Raw genomic sequence first — 15,960 nt, 5'->3', positions numbered from 1 at the left:
GGTTAATAATTGTATAATAATGATGAAATATTATATACAAAAATGTGAGTTTGCAAAAACTCCCTCAGTGTGGAATGCACTACAAAATGAACTCTCCATGCTCAAAAAAAAGGTCAATAGCGCCTAAGCCAGGAAACTATGTACACTTATGTCTGAATGTAACTTTTTCTATGGTCATCATTCACTGAAGTGTTATTTCGTGTTATAGTGTGGATACTTATGAACATTGTTAAAATGAAAATATTCTGTTTAGAAGAAGAAGAAAAAAGGTTTTCTATTTCTATAGTAGCCATGTGTATTTCACACAAATATGACGTCGCCAGTCATAATAACAGCGATTGGTCGGTGCAGCCAGCGGGGCGTCCCTTCTCTTTCTTTCATTGGGTGCTTTGTTAAACCCCCTCTCCCTGATTGGTCCGCAGCGTCGCTCAGCTATTGGCTGAATTCACGCAGCGACAATTTGAAAATCGGTGCTCGAGTTCACGGAGTGGGGCACCAGCAGCTGCACGGAAAACGGAACAGAGACAAAGATTCTAACCTGTTCTAAAAAACAAAGGTAAGAGCTGAAGTGAAAGTTCCCCCGTGACTACATTTTAAGTTGATTTCGACCACTCGGTTATGTTTAAATGCAATGATGTAGCGAGATCACGAGGCTTGATGTTTGAGTTGATTGACTGGAGCACAGCAGCTGCGCTGACATTACATTGTTGCAGACTAGTGCAGGGTTTTAAAACCCCAAAACACGGTTCTGTTTCATTCTCCACTGTGCCATCTTTACCTGAAACTGCCTGAGCAAACTGTTCAGTAATGGCCTTTACGTGTGAACTCTCGTAGCTTATTTGGACTAAAGTTGCTGCGATGTTAGCCGGGGAGGACGGCGGCCAGCTGCAGTGCTGTGTGACGGTGGAGCAGCTCAACACCTCCGGCCAGGCCACCCGGAGGCAGATCATCCGTAAAGCCTCGGTCATCCTGGGCCGGAATGAGTTCCACGAGATTATCCTCCGCGTCCACGACGGGAAAGTACCGCAAAATTACCATTTGAAAGAATTCAAACTTTTCACCAAGTTCGCCAGAGAAGGGAAGTGCACCGTCAAACTGCTCCCTGAAAACATCCAGGTGCTCATCTCCAATTGCCCCCCTGACCGGCTCAACCTCTTCCTCAAAACCCTGAGCATCAAACACCAGGCCCGGCTGAGCAGCAAGTCTCTGAGCGGCCGAGAGAAGCTCAAAGCCGGTCTGCCCCGCAGCTTCGAGGCCATCAGTCCCCTGCAGCAAAAGGACATCCAGAAAGGTGAATGAGCTGAGGGGTAAAGTGGCCCCCACAGGGCTGGCAGAACGCACCAATAAGATGACTGGAACAGGAACAGGACAGCAGGTCAAAAGGTCCAGGAGTGACACTAACTTCAGCCCAGTGAGTTGAACACACACGCAAAACACGTCATTAAAGTGTCTATTAGTAGTAGACTACCAGTGGTGGAATATTAACTAAGTGCATTTACTCAAGTACAAATGTGAAGTACTTTTTATTTGAGTTCTTTCTTTTCATGCCACTTTTCTACTTCTACTCCGCTACATTCCAGAGAGACATGTTGTACTTTTTACTCCACTACATTAATCTGACAGCTTTAGTTACTTTACAAATTAAGATTTTTGCATACAAAACACATGCACTTTATAAAATACCATGTTTTTTTATTATAACTTAAACTACCTACTAACGGCCTACGAGTCCAGCTGAAATGATTAGACCATTAAACACTTAGCTGATTGTAGTCCGTTTTCCTGATTATACCTACAGACTTTTACTTGAGTAACATGTTACATTTCAATGCAGTACTTCTACTTGTAAAAGACTATTTTAACAGTGTGGTATTAGTACTTTTACTGAAGTAAAGCATCTGAATACTCCCACCACTGTCAAGTAGACGATACTGCACCAACATTTTCCCCTTCTGGATATCATCATCAACTTTATTGCCAGACTCAAGGTCCATTCAGAAGACACAGACATGACATGCAACATACATTAAAAAGACAAAGATGAACATATACAGAGAAATAAAAACAAAAGAAACAACAATACTGCATTTCAATAAAAGACCCTTAAACCAGTGTTTCCATAGTGGTGATTGGTATCATTTGCCAGCAGCATAACGCTGCTGTTCTGGGAGACGTTCGGGCGACAAATGAATTTGTAGATCAGACTCCTCAATAATGCCTGGAAGGTGCTGACCCCTGCATTACAAAGCAGGTCACTTGCACTAGAGCACCTGGGTTTTATTGAGCAGTATCCTCTTATAGTCATTATAAGCAACCTTAAGCTTCTGCATGCTTGCCTTTTTTTTAAACTTAGTCCATAAGGGAGCATTATACAAAGGAGTGCAATATGCTTTAAACGGACTCATTTTGATCTGTGGATAGATTTTACGTACTCTCTCTGTTATCTTTTCTGTTAAATGTGTCACTGGCTGTGTGTTGACTGTTTTTAGGTGAAGGCCAACCCGAGCAAGAAGCCCATCCTGTCTCTGCCATCACGTAAGCTGAATAAAGAACAGGCGGCTGTCCTCAGTGCAGTGCTGAGTGGCAAGAACATCTTCTTCACTGGAAGTGCAGGTAAGTGTGTGACGATACATTTTAAATTTTGTCGTTACACGTTTGTCATAACTGTCTTTAAAAAAAAAAAAAAAAATATGCTTGCATGTTACATTCTGCATAACTTGTCTTACTGAATGACATTGTGTTACTGATGATGCCTGTTTTAGGCATTTTGGCTTTAACACATCTGCAAGAGAATCTGATGTAAATCTCCTGTCATGACACATTTTATGGTGTGTTTCTTTTGGCAATTAAAGAATAGTTGTTGTTTTTTTGTTGTTTTTTTTTTAGCTCTTTTGAATGTGTTTGTGTTTTTCAGGTACAGGAAAGTCCTTCCTACTGAAGAGAATCATGGGATCTCTTCCTCCAAAGAGCACATTTGCCACAGCCAGCACAGGAGTGGCTGCATGCCACATTGGAGGAACAACGTTACACAACTTTGCTGGTGAGTCGTCGTGTCTCTGGGGGGGGGGGCAATGAACTTGATTTAAAGACTGACCCAAATGTGTCTCTGGAAATAACCCATTAGTGGTGAGCGATGCATAGAGGTTAGTTCCCTGTCCCTTTTTAATATAAAGACAAAAGGCCTTTGCATCTATTTCTTCTTTTGTGCTAGTAGAGCTGCACCCTTTGACTCCATTACAATGTCTGTGTGAAGGCGCCGGTCCGATCATGAATCTTTAATATAATCGAGGAGGGGGTGTTGGATGTGTCTCCACGTTAACGGATGCTTCTAATTAAATCTCAATATACAGCAGAGCGTGTGAATTGAGTACTTTGCACTGGTGTTATTCATTTGTGTCCCCGTCTGACCACCTGTCTCTGTCCAGGCATCGGCTCCGGCTCGGCCCCGCTGGAGCAGTGCATCGAGCTGGCTCAGAGGCCCGGTGTGCTGCAGCACTGGACCAGCTGTCGACACCTCATCATCGACGAGATCTCCATGGTGGAGGCCCAGTTCTTTGACAAGCTCGAGGCGGTGGCAAGGTGAGGCGTCGGTCTTTAAAAAAAAAAAAAAAAAAAAATGTCCTTATGATGCCACAGCAAATCGGTATAAATGGAAGTCTTTAGTAAAGCGGAGTACATATTTTTCTGTTGGTAGAGCTTTCACATGTGTTCGCCCCGCTGTGCGTCATTCTGATGCAGATGCTCATTTGCTTCTTAAGTGGCTGCCGCAGCTGTCAAATTACATTTACATATTTGAGATTTACAGTAGTGTAACTCAGATTGCCCAAAACCATGAATTATGGTAATATTCTTAAGTAAAGCTTTCCTGAAAGTATTGTATATCCTGTTCAGGATACTGTGCTATAATGGCTCCAATTGACCTTTTTCACAGCAGGCATGTTGACTTGTCACAGTAGGAAAAGCACCTTAACCTGAAGCTGATAACCTTAACGATGGCTCAGTTCCATCAAGTGTCCCAGTGAGCTATTTCAGTGAGTCAGCATGCACACTACCAGGGCCTCTCCTAAGTGGAATGCAGCCATCATTAGTGGTTTTGAATACACCTGTGCTCTTCCTACTATGACGTGTCAACATGTCTGCCGTGAAAAAGGTCTATAACCCCCACCCACAGTGCTCAGTGACCCATTTGACTGGTTGAGTCATCCTTGACAACTTGACACAAATTGTACAAATGAACAACTTGGTCACCAGTAAATGACGTGACTTCATTCATTAAAGCTTTTTCAGACTGGCAGCATTTATAATTCATAGAACTGAAACTTTTTGTTTTGAAAGGTTCATGTAAGATTTGCGAGTTTGAACTGCGTACCAAAATAAAATGGCCGACTTAAAATGATTAAATGTCTGTAATAACCCAAGTCGTACTCTTAATGTTTGCAGCGTTGAAAAACTTGTTTTTCCCCCCTAACACACCTTGGGGACACTTTTTTAGATTTTACACACTCCTTTCAGAGACTTATGGCTCCCCTCTCCTCAATACCCGTTCACATCATGCTATTCCTCAGAGTTTTGCTGACGGTGTTTGAGCAGCAGACTTCCAGCATGAAGGATTTTCGATTTTGCTTTTTGTGTGAGTTTCTATGGTTCCAGTTAAATTGGATCATTCCCTGGGTTTTCTTAAACCTCAGCAGCGCTCTGACGTCAGCTATACTGTGTGACACATTGCACTGCAGGTTTGATATGAGATTTTAAATAAAATATAAAAATGAAGGCCGTCATATTATCGCTAACGAAAATCCTGCATCCATCTAGAAGATGGAATCACTGTTGATGACACTCGTCCTCTCGCTGCACTCTTGTAGGTCGGTGCGGAGGTCCACGGCGCCGTTTGGGGGCATCCAGCTGATCGTGTGTGGCGACTTCCTCCAGCTGCCTCCCGTTTCTAAGGGAAAGGAAAGAGCCAGCTTCTGCTTCCAGGTCAGACCACCAGTCGGTCAGTGAGCTGATCAGGTCATTTACACCGAAATACCAGAACATTTGAACAACTATATAGTTGCATCCTAGTCTGGCTATCACCAGACCAAGCTCAATCTTTTAGGATTGAGCTGCAGGGCGCAATCAAATCGCCGGCACATCGGGCTGGGTTTACCCAGTCTAGTTGCATCCCACCTCATTTAATTGCCTCCCCAGCTCCTCCACTTGCTGTCCTTCCTCGCGTCTTAAGTCTGATTTATGGTTGTGCAGAGCTTAGCCTACGTTAGGGGACTGAAGTTTATTCTTGTGCGTCGTTCTCTTTTAGAGAATAGCAGTGCCGGCGTGTGTGCGTGGGGAGTGTGTGGTAGAGAGTGATGGTGATTATCTTCAGAGCAAGTAGCGACTCCAGAGTCATAGTGAGAGAAACAAAGTGTCTCCCCTGTGCTTTCTGACCACGGTGGGAAATCTGTAGCAGGGAAAGTTAACCCTCTCCTTGATTTCATGTTTATGGAGAAGGAGAACCAAGAAATGAGTCGGGGGGGGCGGCGCACATTAGAGCCCGACTTATATATCGGTGGGCCGATATTATCGGCCGATATTCGGCATTTTCCAAACTATCGGTATTGGCATTTATAATGGCCGATAAATGAATATTTAAAAAATAAAAACGGACGAAACACCCTTCAACCATGTTATGAGTGTTGGCGTTGCATAGATTGTCCACCAGAGGGCGCTCTACAACGTCCCTGTTGTAAGGGAGAGAGAGAAAGGAAAATCAAAAGGGTTGGCAAGCAGGGGATGCATTTTTTTTATCATTTGACAGAATCGGTCATTTATATCAAGAACGTAACCTTTTATTTATATCATTTATAAAAGATTATCAGTCTACTTTCTTGCCATTTTCACTCGCCAAGAAAATACATCGGCCGCTGCAAATCGCGAGCCGCGGCGCGTCCTGTCTCACAACAGGGTGGAGAGAAAAAAAGTTGCTAGCACCTCCCCGGGGACTTTGGGGCGCTTTTGCCCCTAAAAAAAAAACAGACTTGAACCCGGCGACAACACTAACACCGCTTACTGAGTAAACGTGCTCCGCCATCTTGCGAAAAGACGATGTGATGCACTCACACAATCGATCAGAGTATCTATAGTTTCCTCTTGGCCCGAGATTAACAATATTGCAAACAAACTAAAATGGTAGGCGACATCACTATTGTTTGCTTTGTAGGTAACGTTACTATACAGTTAACTTGGCTACAGTACAAACGTTAGTTCAGTAGCCAACTAACGTTAATGTTATAATGTGCGCAGTCGCCACCCCTTAGCTAGCGGTGCCACAGCCAGCTAACCAACATTAGGAAAAACCGAAACGAAATGATCAACTCCGCTAGTAATCTACGTTTAATACAATAGTTTTTTTTTTTATTCACCATTTCAATGCTTGGGAGAGGGTCCCGAATAGTTGGAATGGATCCTTCCATCAATACTAGTTTTGATACGACTCCAGCATCATAGAGCCCCTGATTCAGTACGAACTACGGTGAGAAATGTGCAGTACGTAGCCGAAAAGCCTGACTTGGCACAGGTTGAGGCAAGTCTCCAAAAATAAAATCCATCCACTTGTCAGCGACATCTTTTTCTTCTTGGAAGGCCGTGCAGTGATGTATTTGATACTCGGCGCCCCGGAATGATGCGTTTCTCATGGCCGGTTTTCCGGGACGACTTAACTCCTGACATGACTCCCGCTTCTTGTCAGCGGCACGACGCGAACGTTGGAAAAGGGGGCGGGGGCTAGGTCGATTTTTGGAACACGACACCCATTGGTTACCCGGTTTCTACGTAGCAAATGCATCAAATTCTAACTGGCCCGTTTAGCTGGGAGGCGGTCTAGTTTTGTGGGGGGGGGTAGAGAAATGGCGGCAGTGAGCGATTTCACATTTTCACAGCTTTTACTTTACACCCCCGAGCCTATACGACGCACAGAATCCGGATTTAAAAACCCATTTTCACCATATGGGACCTTGTTTAAGTTTCATATCTTAAGTTTGTATTTTTATACATTTTATTTATCAGAACTTTAATATATTTTGATGTTCCTCTGTTCTATTGCAGCAATAAAACAACAATGCAGTTTAAAAATAAACTTATTATTTTAGTGAGGACACACAAATGACTACTGTTAGGGAAATGTTAGTTTGTTTTGTTACGGGTTTCTGGATAATTCAAATCACCAAATATTTGTATCTATCAGCCTTAAAAATCCTTTATCGGGCAGACTCTATTTCACACCACCCCAAACCAACCGGAACCAACGCTCCAGGGTTCGTTTTAAACAAATATATATTCTATGCTGTTGCCATGAGTCAGCAATCGGCATCTGTCCCACAGACTAACTGCTTACTTCCTGAAGAGCATGCGTGGATATTTAGCGAGGAAAAACAAAAACAATCCTTTTTCCTCTCCTGCAGGCCAGGAGTTGGCGTAAGGTCATCCAGGTGAACATGGAGCTAATGGAGGTGCGGAGGCAAACGGACCAGTCCTTCATCTCCCTCCTGCAGTCAGTGCGAGTGGGCAGGTAAAGTCAAGAGCACTCTCTCTTTTTTTATTTTTTTTTATTAAATACAGTTAATGTGGACTCAGTGTGCACACACATTCGTATCAAATGTCCGGTGTAATGTGCTGTCTATTGTAACTAAGTGCATTACATGCATGCAATTAGAGCTGTGGCAGGTCATTTTGTATTCCACAGAACATTTGTGCTATGCTGCAAACATTGTCTTTCTGTCTTCATAAACCCCACCCAGGGTGACGGAGGAAGTCACCGCGACGCTGATGGGAAGCGCCTACCATCACATCGAGAGGGACGGCATCCTAGCGACCAGGCTGTGCACGCACAAGGACGACGTGGAGCTCACCAACGAGAAGAAACTCCAGCAGCTGCCTGGTCCGAAGCGTTCATTAGACTTTTTTTGTTTTTCCAGCTTGAAACGGGCGTTACTTCGGTTGGCTTGGGTGGAGGTGAAAATGACGAAGGAGATGGCTTGAGTCATGTTGGGGGAACTTGTTGAAACCGGTTTCCTCCAGATATTTTCAGTCTCAGCGAGACGCCACATATTTTCTGTTGTATCCTGTTCCATTACACTGTTGTTATTTTGAAAGCGTATAGCTGCATCAGGAAATGATGGAGAGTGCTCAACCTACCTGTGGCAGAAGTTTTATTTTTTGGGGGGGGGGGGGAACAACAATTTGTCATGATTTTATTTAAAAAAAATTGTAACCATTTTCTTGTTTATGGTTTCATACTTTTAGGGCTGCTCGATCATTAACAAACCAAATTATTTTGGTCAATATTGAAATCCTGATTATCTAACCCGATTACTCAGCGACTTGTGTGAGTAGAGTAATGGTTTTTGTGATCGTTAGGAGCTGAAATCATGATCCAAACTCGATTAGTTGCACAGCCCTACATACTTTTATATCTTTAGGTTCTTTACACGACTTGTTTGCCCGTGTCCCATCATATTTTCTATGTAAAACTCCCCTATTTTTATTTGTATTACTATCTTATGTAATGAATGTCTCCTGGTCCCTTAGGGTCAGCGCGTGTGTTTGAGGCTCTGGACAGCGACCCAGCCCTGGTGAAGGCCATCGACGCTCACAGCCCCGTCGGCAAACTGATCCAACTCAAAGTGGGGGCTCAGGTGAGCCTGTGTGTGTGTGTGCTCTTTATGCTCCACACCCTCTGCAATTTGGCGTGCAACGTAGAGCTGGGCAATATATTGATATTATATTGATATGAGACTAGATATTGTTTTAGATTTTGGGAATCGTAATATCGTAAATGGCTTAAGTGTTGTCTTTTCCTGGTTTTAAAGGCTGCATTACAGTAAAGTGATGTCATTTTCTGTGTTACCACACTGTTCTAGCTCTTCTATTATTTTTACCTTTACCCACTTAGTCATTGTATCTACATTACTGAAGATTATTTATCTTAAATCTAAGTGTGAGGATATTTTGTTAAAGCACCAATTGTCAACCCGAGAATATCGACATCGAGGTATTAGGACAAGAATACTGCGATATGTTATTGTCTCCATATCGCTCAGCTCTAGTGCAACGTTGTCCTTGTGTCGAGAATACAGCGCTCAGTTTTGAGTCGAGGCGACGCTCTGTGATGTAATGCTGCTTGTTCTTTCTTTTCTTTTCTTTTTTAAGGTCATGCTGACGAAGAACCAGGATGTCTCTCGAGGTCTGGTGAACGGAGCGCGGGGGGTTGTCGTGGCTTTTGAGTCTGGAAAAAATGGTACGGGATTTTATTTATTCCCCTTGAAACGCATTGCAGAAATATTTTTCTCTGAAAAGCCAGAATTTGATTATCTTCTATATTTAGTTGTAATTATACCTTTGGTGACAACTGTAGACTTTATAGGAATAGTCACTGGAGGATATTTAACAGAAGAACTTAAAGGGATAGTTTGGATACTTTCGATTATGTACTTTTCCATAGTCAGTGTATTAGTTGCAGTAAAAATGGCGCTCGGCCCGCCCCCAGTTTGGAGAAGCGGGCAGGAGTACCGACACGGAAGCTAAGCAGTGTCCTGCTGTGGAAGAGGGCAGCAGCTAAACACGCACCTAAAAATGGCCCAGTTTAAAAAAAAATAAATAAAAAAAAAAACAGTTTTAAGTGTAAGCTACAGTATATTAGTATTTTCACCGCTTTACCTTGCCATCAACAGTCCCTTCCTACAGGGAACTGAAGCCCTTCTATCCATCTCTGCTCATCTCTCATCTCTGCAAAGCCACCAGACTCCCTCGACAAAAAAACATTTGAGACCTCACAGAACACGGGAGTTGCTGGTCTACCGCTGCCTCGTTCGGTTAGTTTGTGTTATTGTGTGACTTTGGTGAATCCAAAACTAAGCCTTTTTTAAAAACGCCAGAGTCACACAATAACTCAAACTAACCGATCAAGGCAACAGTAGACGAGCAACTCCTGTGTTCTGTGAGGTTAAATTAGCGTTTTTGTCAAAGGAGTCTGGTGGCGAGCCAAGAGGGCTGTTTGTTGGCAAGGGAGAGCGGTGAAAATACTCTAAATATCGTGTACACATAAACCACATTGACTATGTAGGCCTCTTATTTTAGGTGGCTGAAATACGTCTTGCTGCGGTCCACAGCAGTCCGTTAGCTTAGCCTCCGTGTCGGTACGCCTGCCTGCTTCTCCAAACTGGGGGCGTGCTGACCGTCATCTACTGTAGATAAGTACCTCCATATAACCCCACTTAAAAAATATCCAAACTAGAAAGCCTAAGGTCCTTCATGTTGTATCAGCAGGTCAGGCAGAAGTGAAATGAAAATACCACATTGTCTTTTTTTTTTTTTTTTAGATTAAAAGACATCTTTTATTTCTTCTGTGATAATGTGATATTGTAAAGTTGATGCAGGACTATATAAGCATTATCCTTCTGCCTGCTCCTTCTCTAACTCATCCTTTTTTTTGTTCTTTGTTGGAATCAGATTGTTTTCTTTCTTTTTTTCTTCTTTTTTTTAAATCAGCTAGAAAGAGAATTCTTTTTTTTAATTGTATATTATTTTTTAACAGTGTGTTGATTGTTTGAGATAAAAATAGTCATATTTTAGATTCTCATCCATCCATCAATGTGCTGACTCTTTGCCTGCTTCCCCAGGACTCCCACATGTGCGTTTCCTGTGTGGTGTCACAGAGGTGCTGAAGCCTGAGCGCTGGGTGTTTAAGTCCGGCGGGGGGGTCCACCTGAGTCGACAGCAGTTGCCACTCAAACTGGCCTGGGCCATCTCCATCCACAAGAGCCAGGTCGGTACGCGCTCACCCTCAGCCACAGGGCGCACCGACATACTGAGGCGAATGCTCACCAAATCCCTACCATGGCATTACTTTCTCTTTGAGGAAGATACTGTTCGGTGTTGCCATGGGACACCAGTCTTTTGTGCATTTTTCTTTTTAATGCATGACTCGCTTGATGGATGGCAATTCAAACTCACTTAGCTTAAATGTTTTTCTTTTGTATTGCATTTGTTATTGCTAGAGTGCTAGAACTAGCTCAAGGTTTGATTGCAGTGTGTGAACCGGCCTTGAAGCTCAATCATTGTCCAGATTATGGCCTGTCATTTAAGGTCGGCGATCCATTCAACAGGTGATGGATGTTGAAAGCAATCTCAGAGATACAGACTTTGTTCAGATAAAAAGAAAAGAGCTCTTTCATAACTTCCTTACAAAAGGTATAAAAGGAAACCTTTCTATGAATTCAGTACTAGTAGTTTATTATCCGTAGCTTTTATTTCTAGCAGAGTAGTGGAGAACATGAAAAACTTGCAGCGCTAGGTAACTCTTCATCTTTTAGCCTTTGTCATGAAACTGACAATGGCTAGAAATGATGACCACACACATTGTTTGTATAGACATTCATGATGCACAGAGGATACATCCTAAATTTGTTTTCAGACCTTTTTTCTCTAGCGGCCCAGAGTTTTCACGTGTCCAGTGAAATATCCCAACATCTACCGGATAGATTGGCCCAAAATGTAGTGCTGACGTTATTGGTCGTGATGGCCAAATGAAGCATTTTCTTTTTTCTGGTGCTCTCAGCACACAGACTGGCCATTTCGAGAGCGCCATTTAGTGAGATTAATAATAAAAAAAAATAAAAATAAAAAAAAGGTTCCCGAGCTTAATGAAGCTTCATTTGGCCATCACTAGTTATTGGTTCCCAGATGATGAATCTCAGAGTTTGAGTCCCTGACTATTCCAGCAGGAGTTCGACCTTTTTTTTTTTTTTTTTTTTTTTTTTTTTTTTAAAAAGAGTGAAATGTGTTAACAACTAGGGCGGCACGGTGGCGCAGTGGTTGGCACGGTCTCCTCACAGGCCGCCTGTGGTCCTTCTGTGTGGAGTTTGCATGTTCTCCCCGTGTCAGCCTCCGTCTCCCTCCCACGGCCCAAAGACGGGCCGGTTAGGTTAACTGGTAGTCTATAATCCACTTCCTGGATAGCTCTGTTGCCGCATGAAATTCCGCCGGATGTCCGTCACCTTCCACTTTCTTTGTGTTGTAATTTTAAGCTCTGGTGGATTTCTGAGGACTATGGTTAACTGCTCCTCGGATCTCTGCAGGGTAAATCCAGACAGACAGCTAGTTAGACTATCTGTCCAATCTGAGAAAGAAACTGACATTTCTATCCGCTTCAGCTGTACTTTCTTTAGTGCTAATTGGCAAATGTTAGCATGCTAATGCCACGTTCCCATCCTATGTGATGGATGGTAAAGATCCCCATGTTCATGACTTGAGTGTTCACGTCGTCAACATGGTCGTGTGAGGGCTGAAATACTGTGCGTTGACATCATAACACCGGTTTTACCGGTTGGTAAACACTAGTACTACATAGAAGTGACAAAATGAAGTCCACTCAAACTCAAGATGCATACACATCATAGACTGTAGCTACAAATAGTCCCTTTTTTGAGTGGGCTCTTGACGCATACTTGCAATGCACAAAGGAAATGGAGGAGTTGATCAGAGCTGGAAAGAGATTATGGACAGAGAAATTGTGGGTGGTGGTGAAATGGTTTTTAAAAAAAAACAAAAAAAAACCTTGGACTAACAAAAGTATTAAATCTGATAAATGTCTCTTTGTGAAGTTTGATTCAGAATACTGTATTGATCCCCTCAGGGAAGTTGTTCATTAAAAACTCATAGTCAGAAATAAGAGTAAGGGGGGGGGGGAAGAGGGCCAATGAGTGTATATAAAGTAACACCGCTAAAAGTGCAAGAAATAAAAACTTAAGTAAAGGCAAAGTAAGATGATGTTGCTATACAATGGATTGTACAAATGCTATTAGAGTACAGTGTAAACCTGATGGGCTGTAGCTTTCCAACATTGCAGTTTGTTTGACATCTGACATCATATATGTATCATTTCCTCTCACTAGTATGTTGGGTGATTTTCTTTTTTTTTTTTCTGTATACTAATTTCTAAATTAGGAATTAGTATTAGTAAATATTTTTTGCAAGAATATGTACCAAACAAAGATGTTTTCCTTTAGTCTGTAGGATGGGATTTGTAGGCCCAGGACGTCTCTGCAGCACCACAGTACTTCATTCAGAATGGTTAGATTTGGTTAGGTTAATTGTGCAGCCCTAGTTTCAACCCTCCTGTTATCCATGGGGTCAATTTGACCCTGTTTAAGGTCTCTAAATGTGTCATTATTTTTGCTTTTATATTGAATGACACTGCCTAATTCAATGGGGACAACTAGGCAAACATAAAATTAACATGATCTATTTTTAATGTCCTGTTACTGTTGCGTGTTCTTTGGGGGGGGTCAATTTGGCGTTGGCAAGAGTGGACACGTTGCCTTCCAAAAACGGAAAGCTGTTATAGTCCCTCTGCACACATCGAAGTGTATGGGGACAGTTGGAAAGACTTGGATGTGACCCACTTTAACAGGAGTGTCAAAAGGTGAAGAAACGGAAAGCCTTCGGAAGAGGGCTGCCAAACCCACACCAAAGAAACAGACAAATACGGTATCAAAATATGGGCAGCATGCACAGTCCAGCTATGCCAAAGTGCACGCAGGTGTACACTGGGAAAGCATCTACAGGGAATCAGGGCGTGAGGGCGATACTAGACATGGCAGAAGGACTAAATGGTCCATAGAATCCCTAGTAATCATCTTTTTTTTTATTTTATTTTTTATTTTTTTTCTCTCCCAATTGAATGCTATGGTTGATGAACTGCTGAAAAGGAAGCTAACAATGTTGTGGACAGTAGAGAAAACTAGCCGAAGCTTCCGTAATGAAGCCAATAAAAAGCACCAAAATAGGGTTATGTTTTATCAAGTATTTAGGTAATCAACAAAGGTGCGTAGAGTACCCGACACATAAAATTTGGTTATTTTTTAAAAAAAATTTTTTTTTTTGTAAATTACATTTTCCTGAGGTTGAAGATGCTGGGGTCAAATTGTCCCCAGAAAACACACTATGCACACGATTTCTACCACTACTCTACTACTCACTGTGATGGAAGGACAGACGGTCACTGTGCCATATAGCGATGAAATGACAGTGGCACAATTATGTTATGAGCATTTGAGCATGAAATTAGAGATGCTGTATTTCTTTTCTTAAACTTGGCTCACCAACCTGTCATCGGTCTGTGAGCTTTCTAGTGACGGCAAAAAAAAATAATGGTATCGGAAGTTCCTACTCACACTTTCCAAATGACGCAGTAGCCGGAGAGAAACTCAGGTTAGGGGAGTGAGCCCTGGCACAACAATGCTTACACCGACCTAGTTTTACAGCTGCCCACAAATGAGCTGTAACTGTGTAATCGTCAATCCCCACCAGCCTCCGCAGCAAACCCATATCCTCACCTCACATTCTGAAATTGGTTGGAGGGGAAGAAAGGGTCCCTCTGGGTAATTGAGTTCATTGGTCACGACCCAACGTGTCACCGATGTTTCATCTACAGCAGAGGGGCTAAAGCATGGGGGGGGTGAAATGACGGAAATCCCACACCTGCGTATCCCTGAGAATCTGTGTTGGGGTGGAGATGTTGCCAGTGTTTTAAATCCTAGTTTTGGACACGTTTTTATTTCAAATACTGGAATATCTATCAAATCAATCAATGCTTGTTTTTGAACTACAAAATGCCAATACATTCTGGGTTGTAAAATAGTTTTGTCCCTAACCTGTAACCGATGGTTGTTTTTTGTTTTAGGGAATGACACTCGACTGTGTGGAGATCTCTCTGGCGCGCGTGTTTGAGAGTGGCCAGGCCTACGTGGCGTTGTCTCGGGCTCGGAGCCTGCAGGGTCTGAGGGTCATGGACTTTGACCCCCGCGTGGTCAGGGCAGATCCAGATGTTCTCGTCTTCTACAAGAAACTGAGGAAGGAGAGGCTGCTCATGCAGGTGCGCGCAGACCTCGTCCTCGTGTCACTGCCATTGCCTGTAGACAGCGTTGACTGATAACTCAGCTTTTCATTAAATAAAATGCAATTCCTGTAGGATCGCAGTAATGACGAGTAGAAACACAATTGAGGCATAACACCATATTATATTTAGTAGCAGTCGCATTACAACTGGAGTGCTGCACAAGATCTCTCTTTTTAAAATACATTTTCACACACGGTCTCTTTCCTGTCTCCACTGCCCTCTGCAGGCCTCCATGGATGACTTTCTCGGCAACAGCAACAAAGAGAACTCTTGAAGGTGAATTCATCTACATCCTCTGTGACATTATGCACCGTGTGCATGAGTTAGCATCCTGTTTTATTTCTCTTGGGACAATTTGCTTTTCTTAAATGACTGCAACCAGACAACCTCACGGTTTCTCTTTTAACCGGCAGCACTTACTGCCACCTTCTGGTCATTTTTATTTTTTTTATGAGCTTATTTTTATGCTTTATTTTTAATTTATTATCATGATTGTTGGTATGTATTCAATACAGTTCTAGTCAACCTCTATCTCTGCATGGAGCATTGTTTTTGTCATAGAGCCTTCTTAGTGCCCTGCCATTAGGACGTAGTCATAAGGTAATTGGTGTTTTTATGTTTTTTGTATCAAATGGGTCTAATTCTGCAAATATTTTTCCATTATACAATACCGGTCAAGAGTTTGGGGTCACTTAGAAATGTCCATTACAGACAGAATACCAGCTGAGATCAGTTGCATTGTTTTTTTTACAGTAACCATGGCAGCAGTTTTCAGATTACATTATGTGCTTACATAATTGCAAAAGGGTTCTCGACTGTTGTAGAAAGAAGTGGCTGATCTTTAATGCAATATCTACATTGCCCATTACTAGCCACCATTCGTCCAATGTTCCAAAGGCACATTCTGTTGACTAACCTGATATCATTTTAAAAGGCTAACTGAGAAAACATTGGAGAACCCTTTTGCAATTATGTAAGCACATAATGTAATCTGAAAACTGCTGCCCTGGTTTAAAAAAAACAAT

The 15,960-nt window shown here is 42.5% G+C and overlaps 1 protein-coding gene across 1 annotated transcript; it reads left to right on the top strand.

Annotated features, from left to right (window-relative positions):
* Positions 1–477: 477 nt before the first annotated feature.
* LOC144526475 (ATP-dependent DNA helicase PIF1-like) lies at positions 478–15,303 on the top strand. Its single transcript, XM_078263976.1, is given in 13 exon segments — positions 478–1,287; positions 1,289–1,411; positions 2,490–2,613; positions 2,915–3,040; positions 3,426–3,579; positions 4,863–4,977; positions 7,440–7,546; positions 7,776–7,915; positions 8,566–8,672; positions 9,187–9,274; positions 10,656–10,801; positions 14,720–14,911; positions 15,162–15,303. Coding segments are annotated over 13 exon segments (1,899 nt in total). The 5' UTR covers positions 478–858; the 3' UTR covers positions 15,210–15,303.
* The last annotated feature ends 657 nt before the right edge of the window (positions 15,304–15,960 follow it).

The sequence above is a fragment of the Sander vitreus genome, chromosome 12, assembly GCF_031162955.1.
Source record: "Sander vitreus isolate 19-12246 chromosome 12, sanVit1, whole genome shotgun sequence".
Classification (NCBI taxonomy): domain Eukaryota; kingdom Metazoa; phylum Chordata; class Actinopteri; order Perciformes; family Percidae; genus Sander; species Sander vitreus.
Note: the sequence above shows the minus strand (reverse complement) of the source record. Positions and strands in the feature narration are given on the sequence as shown.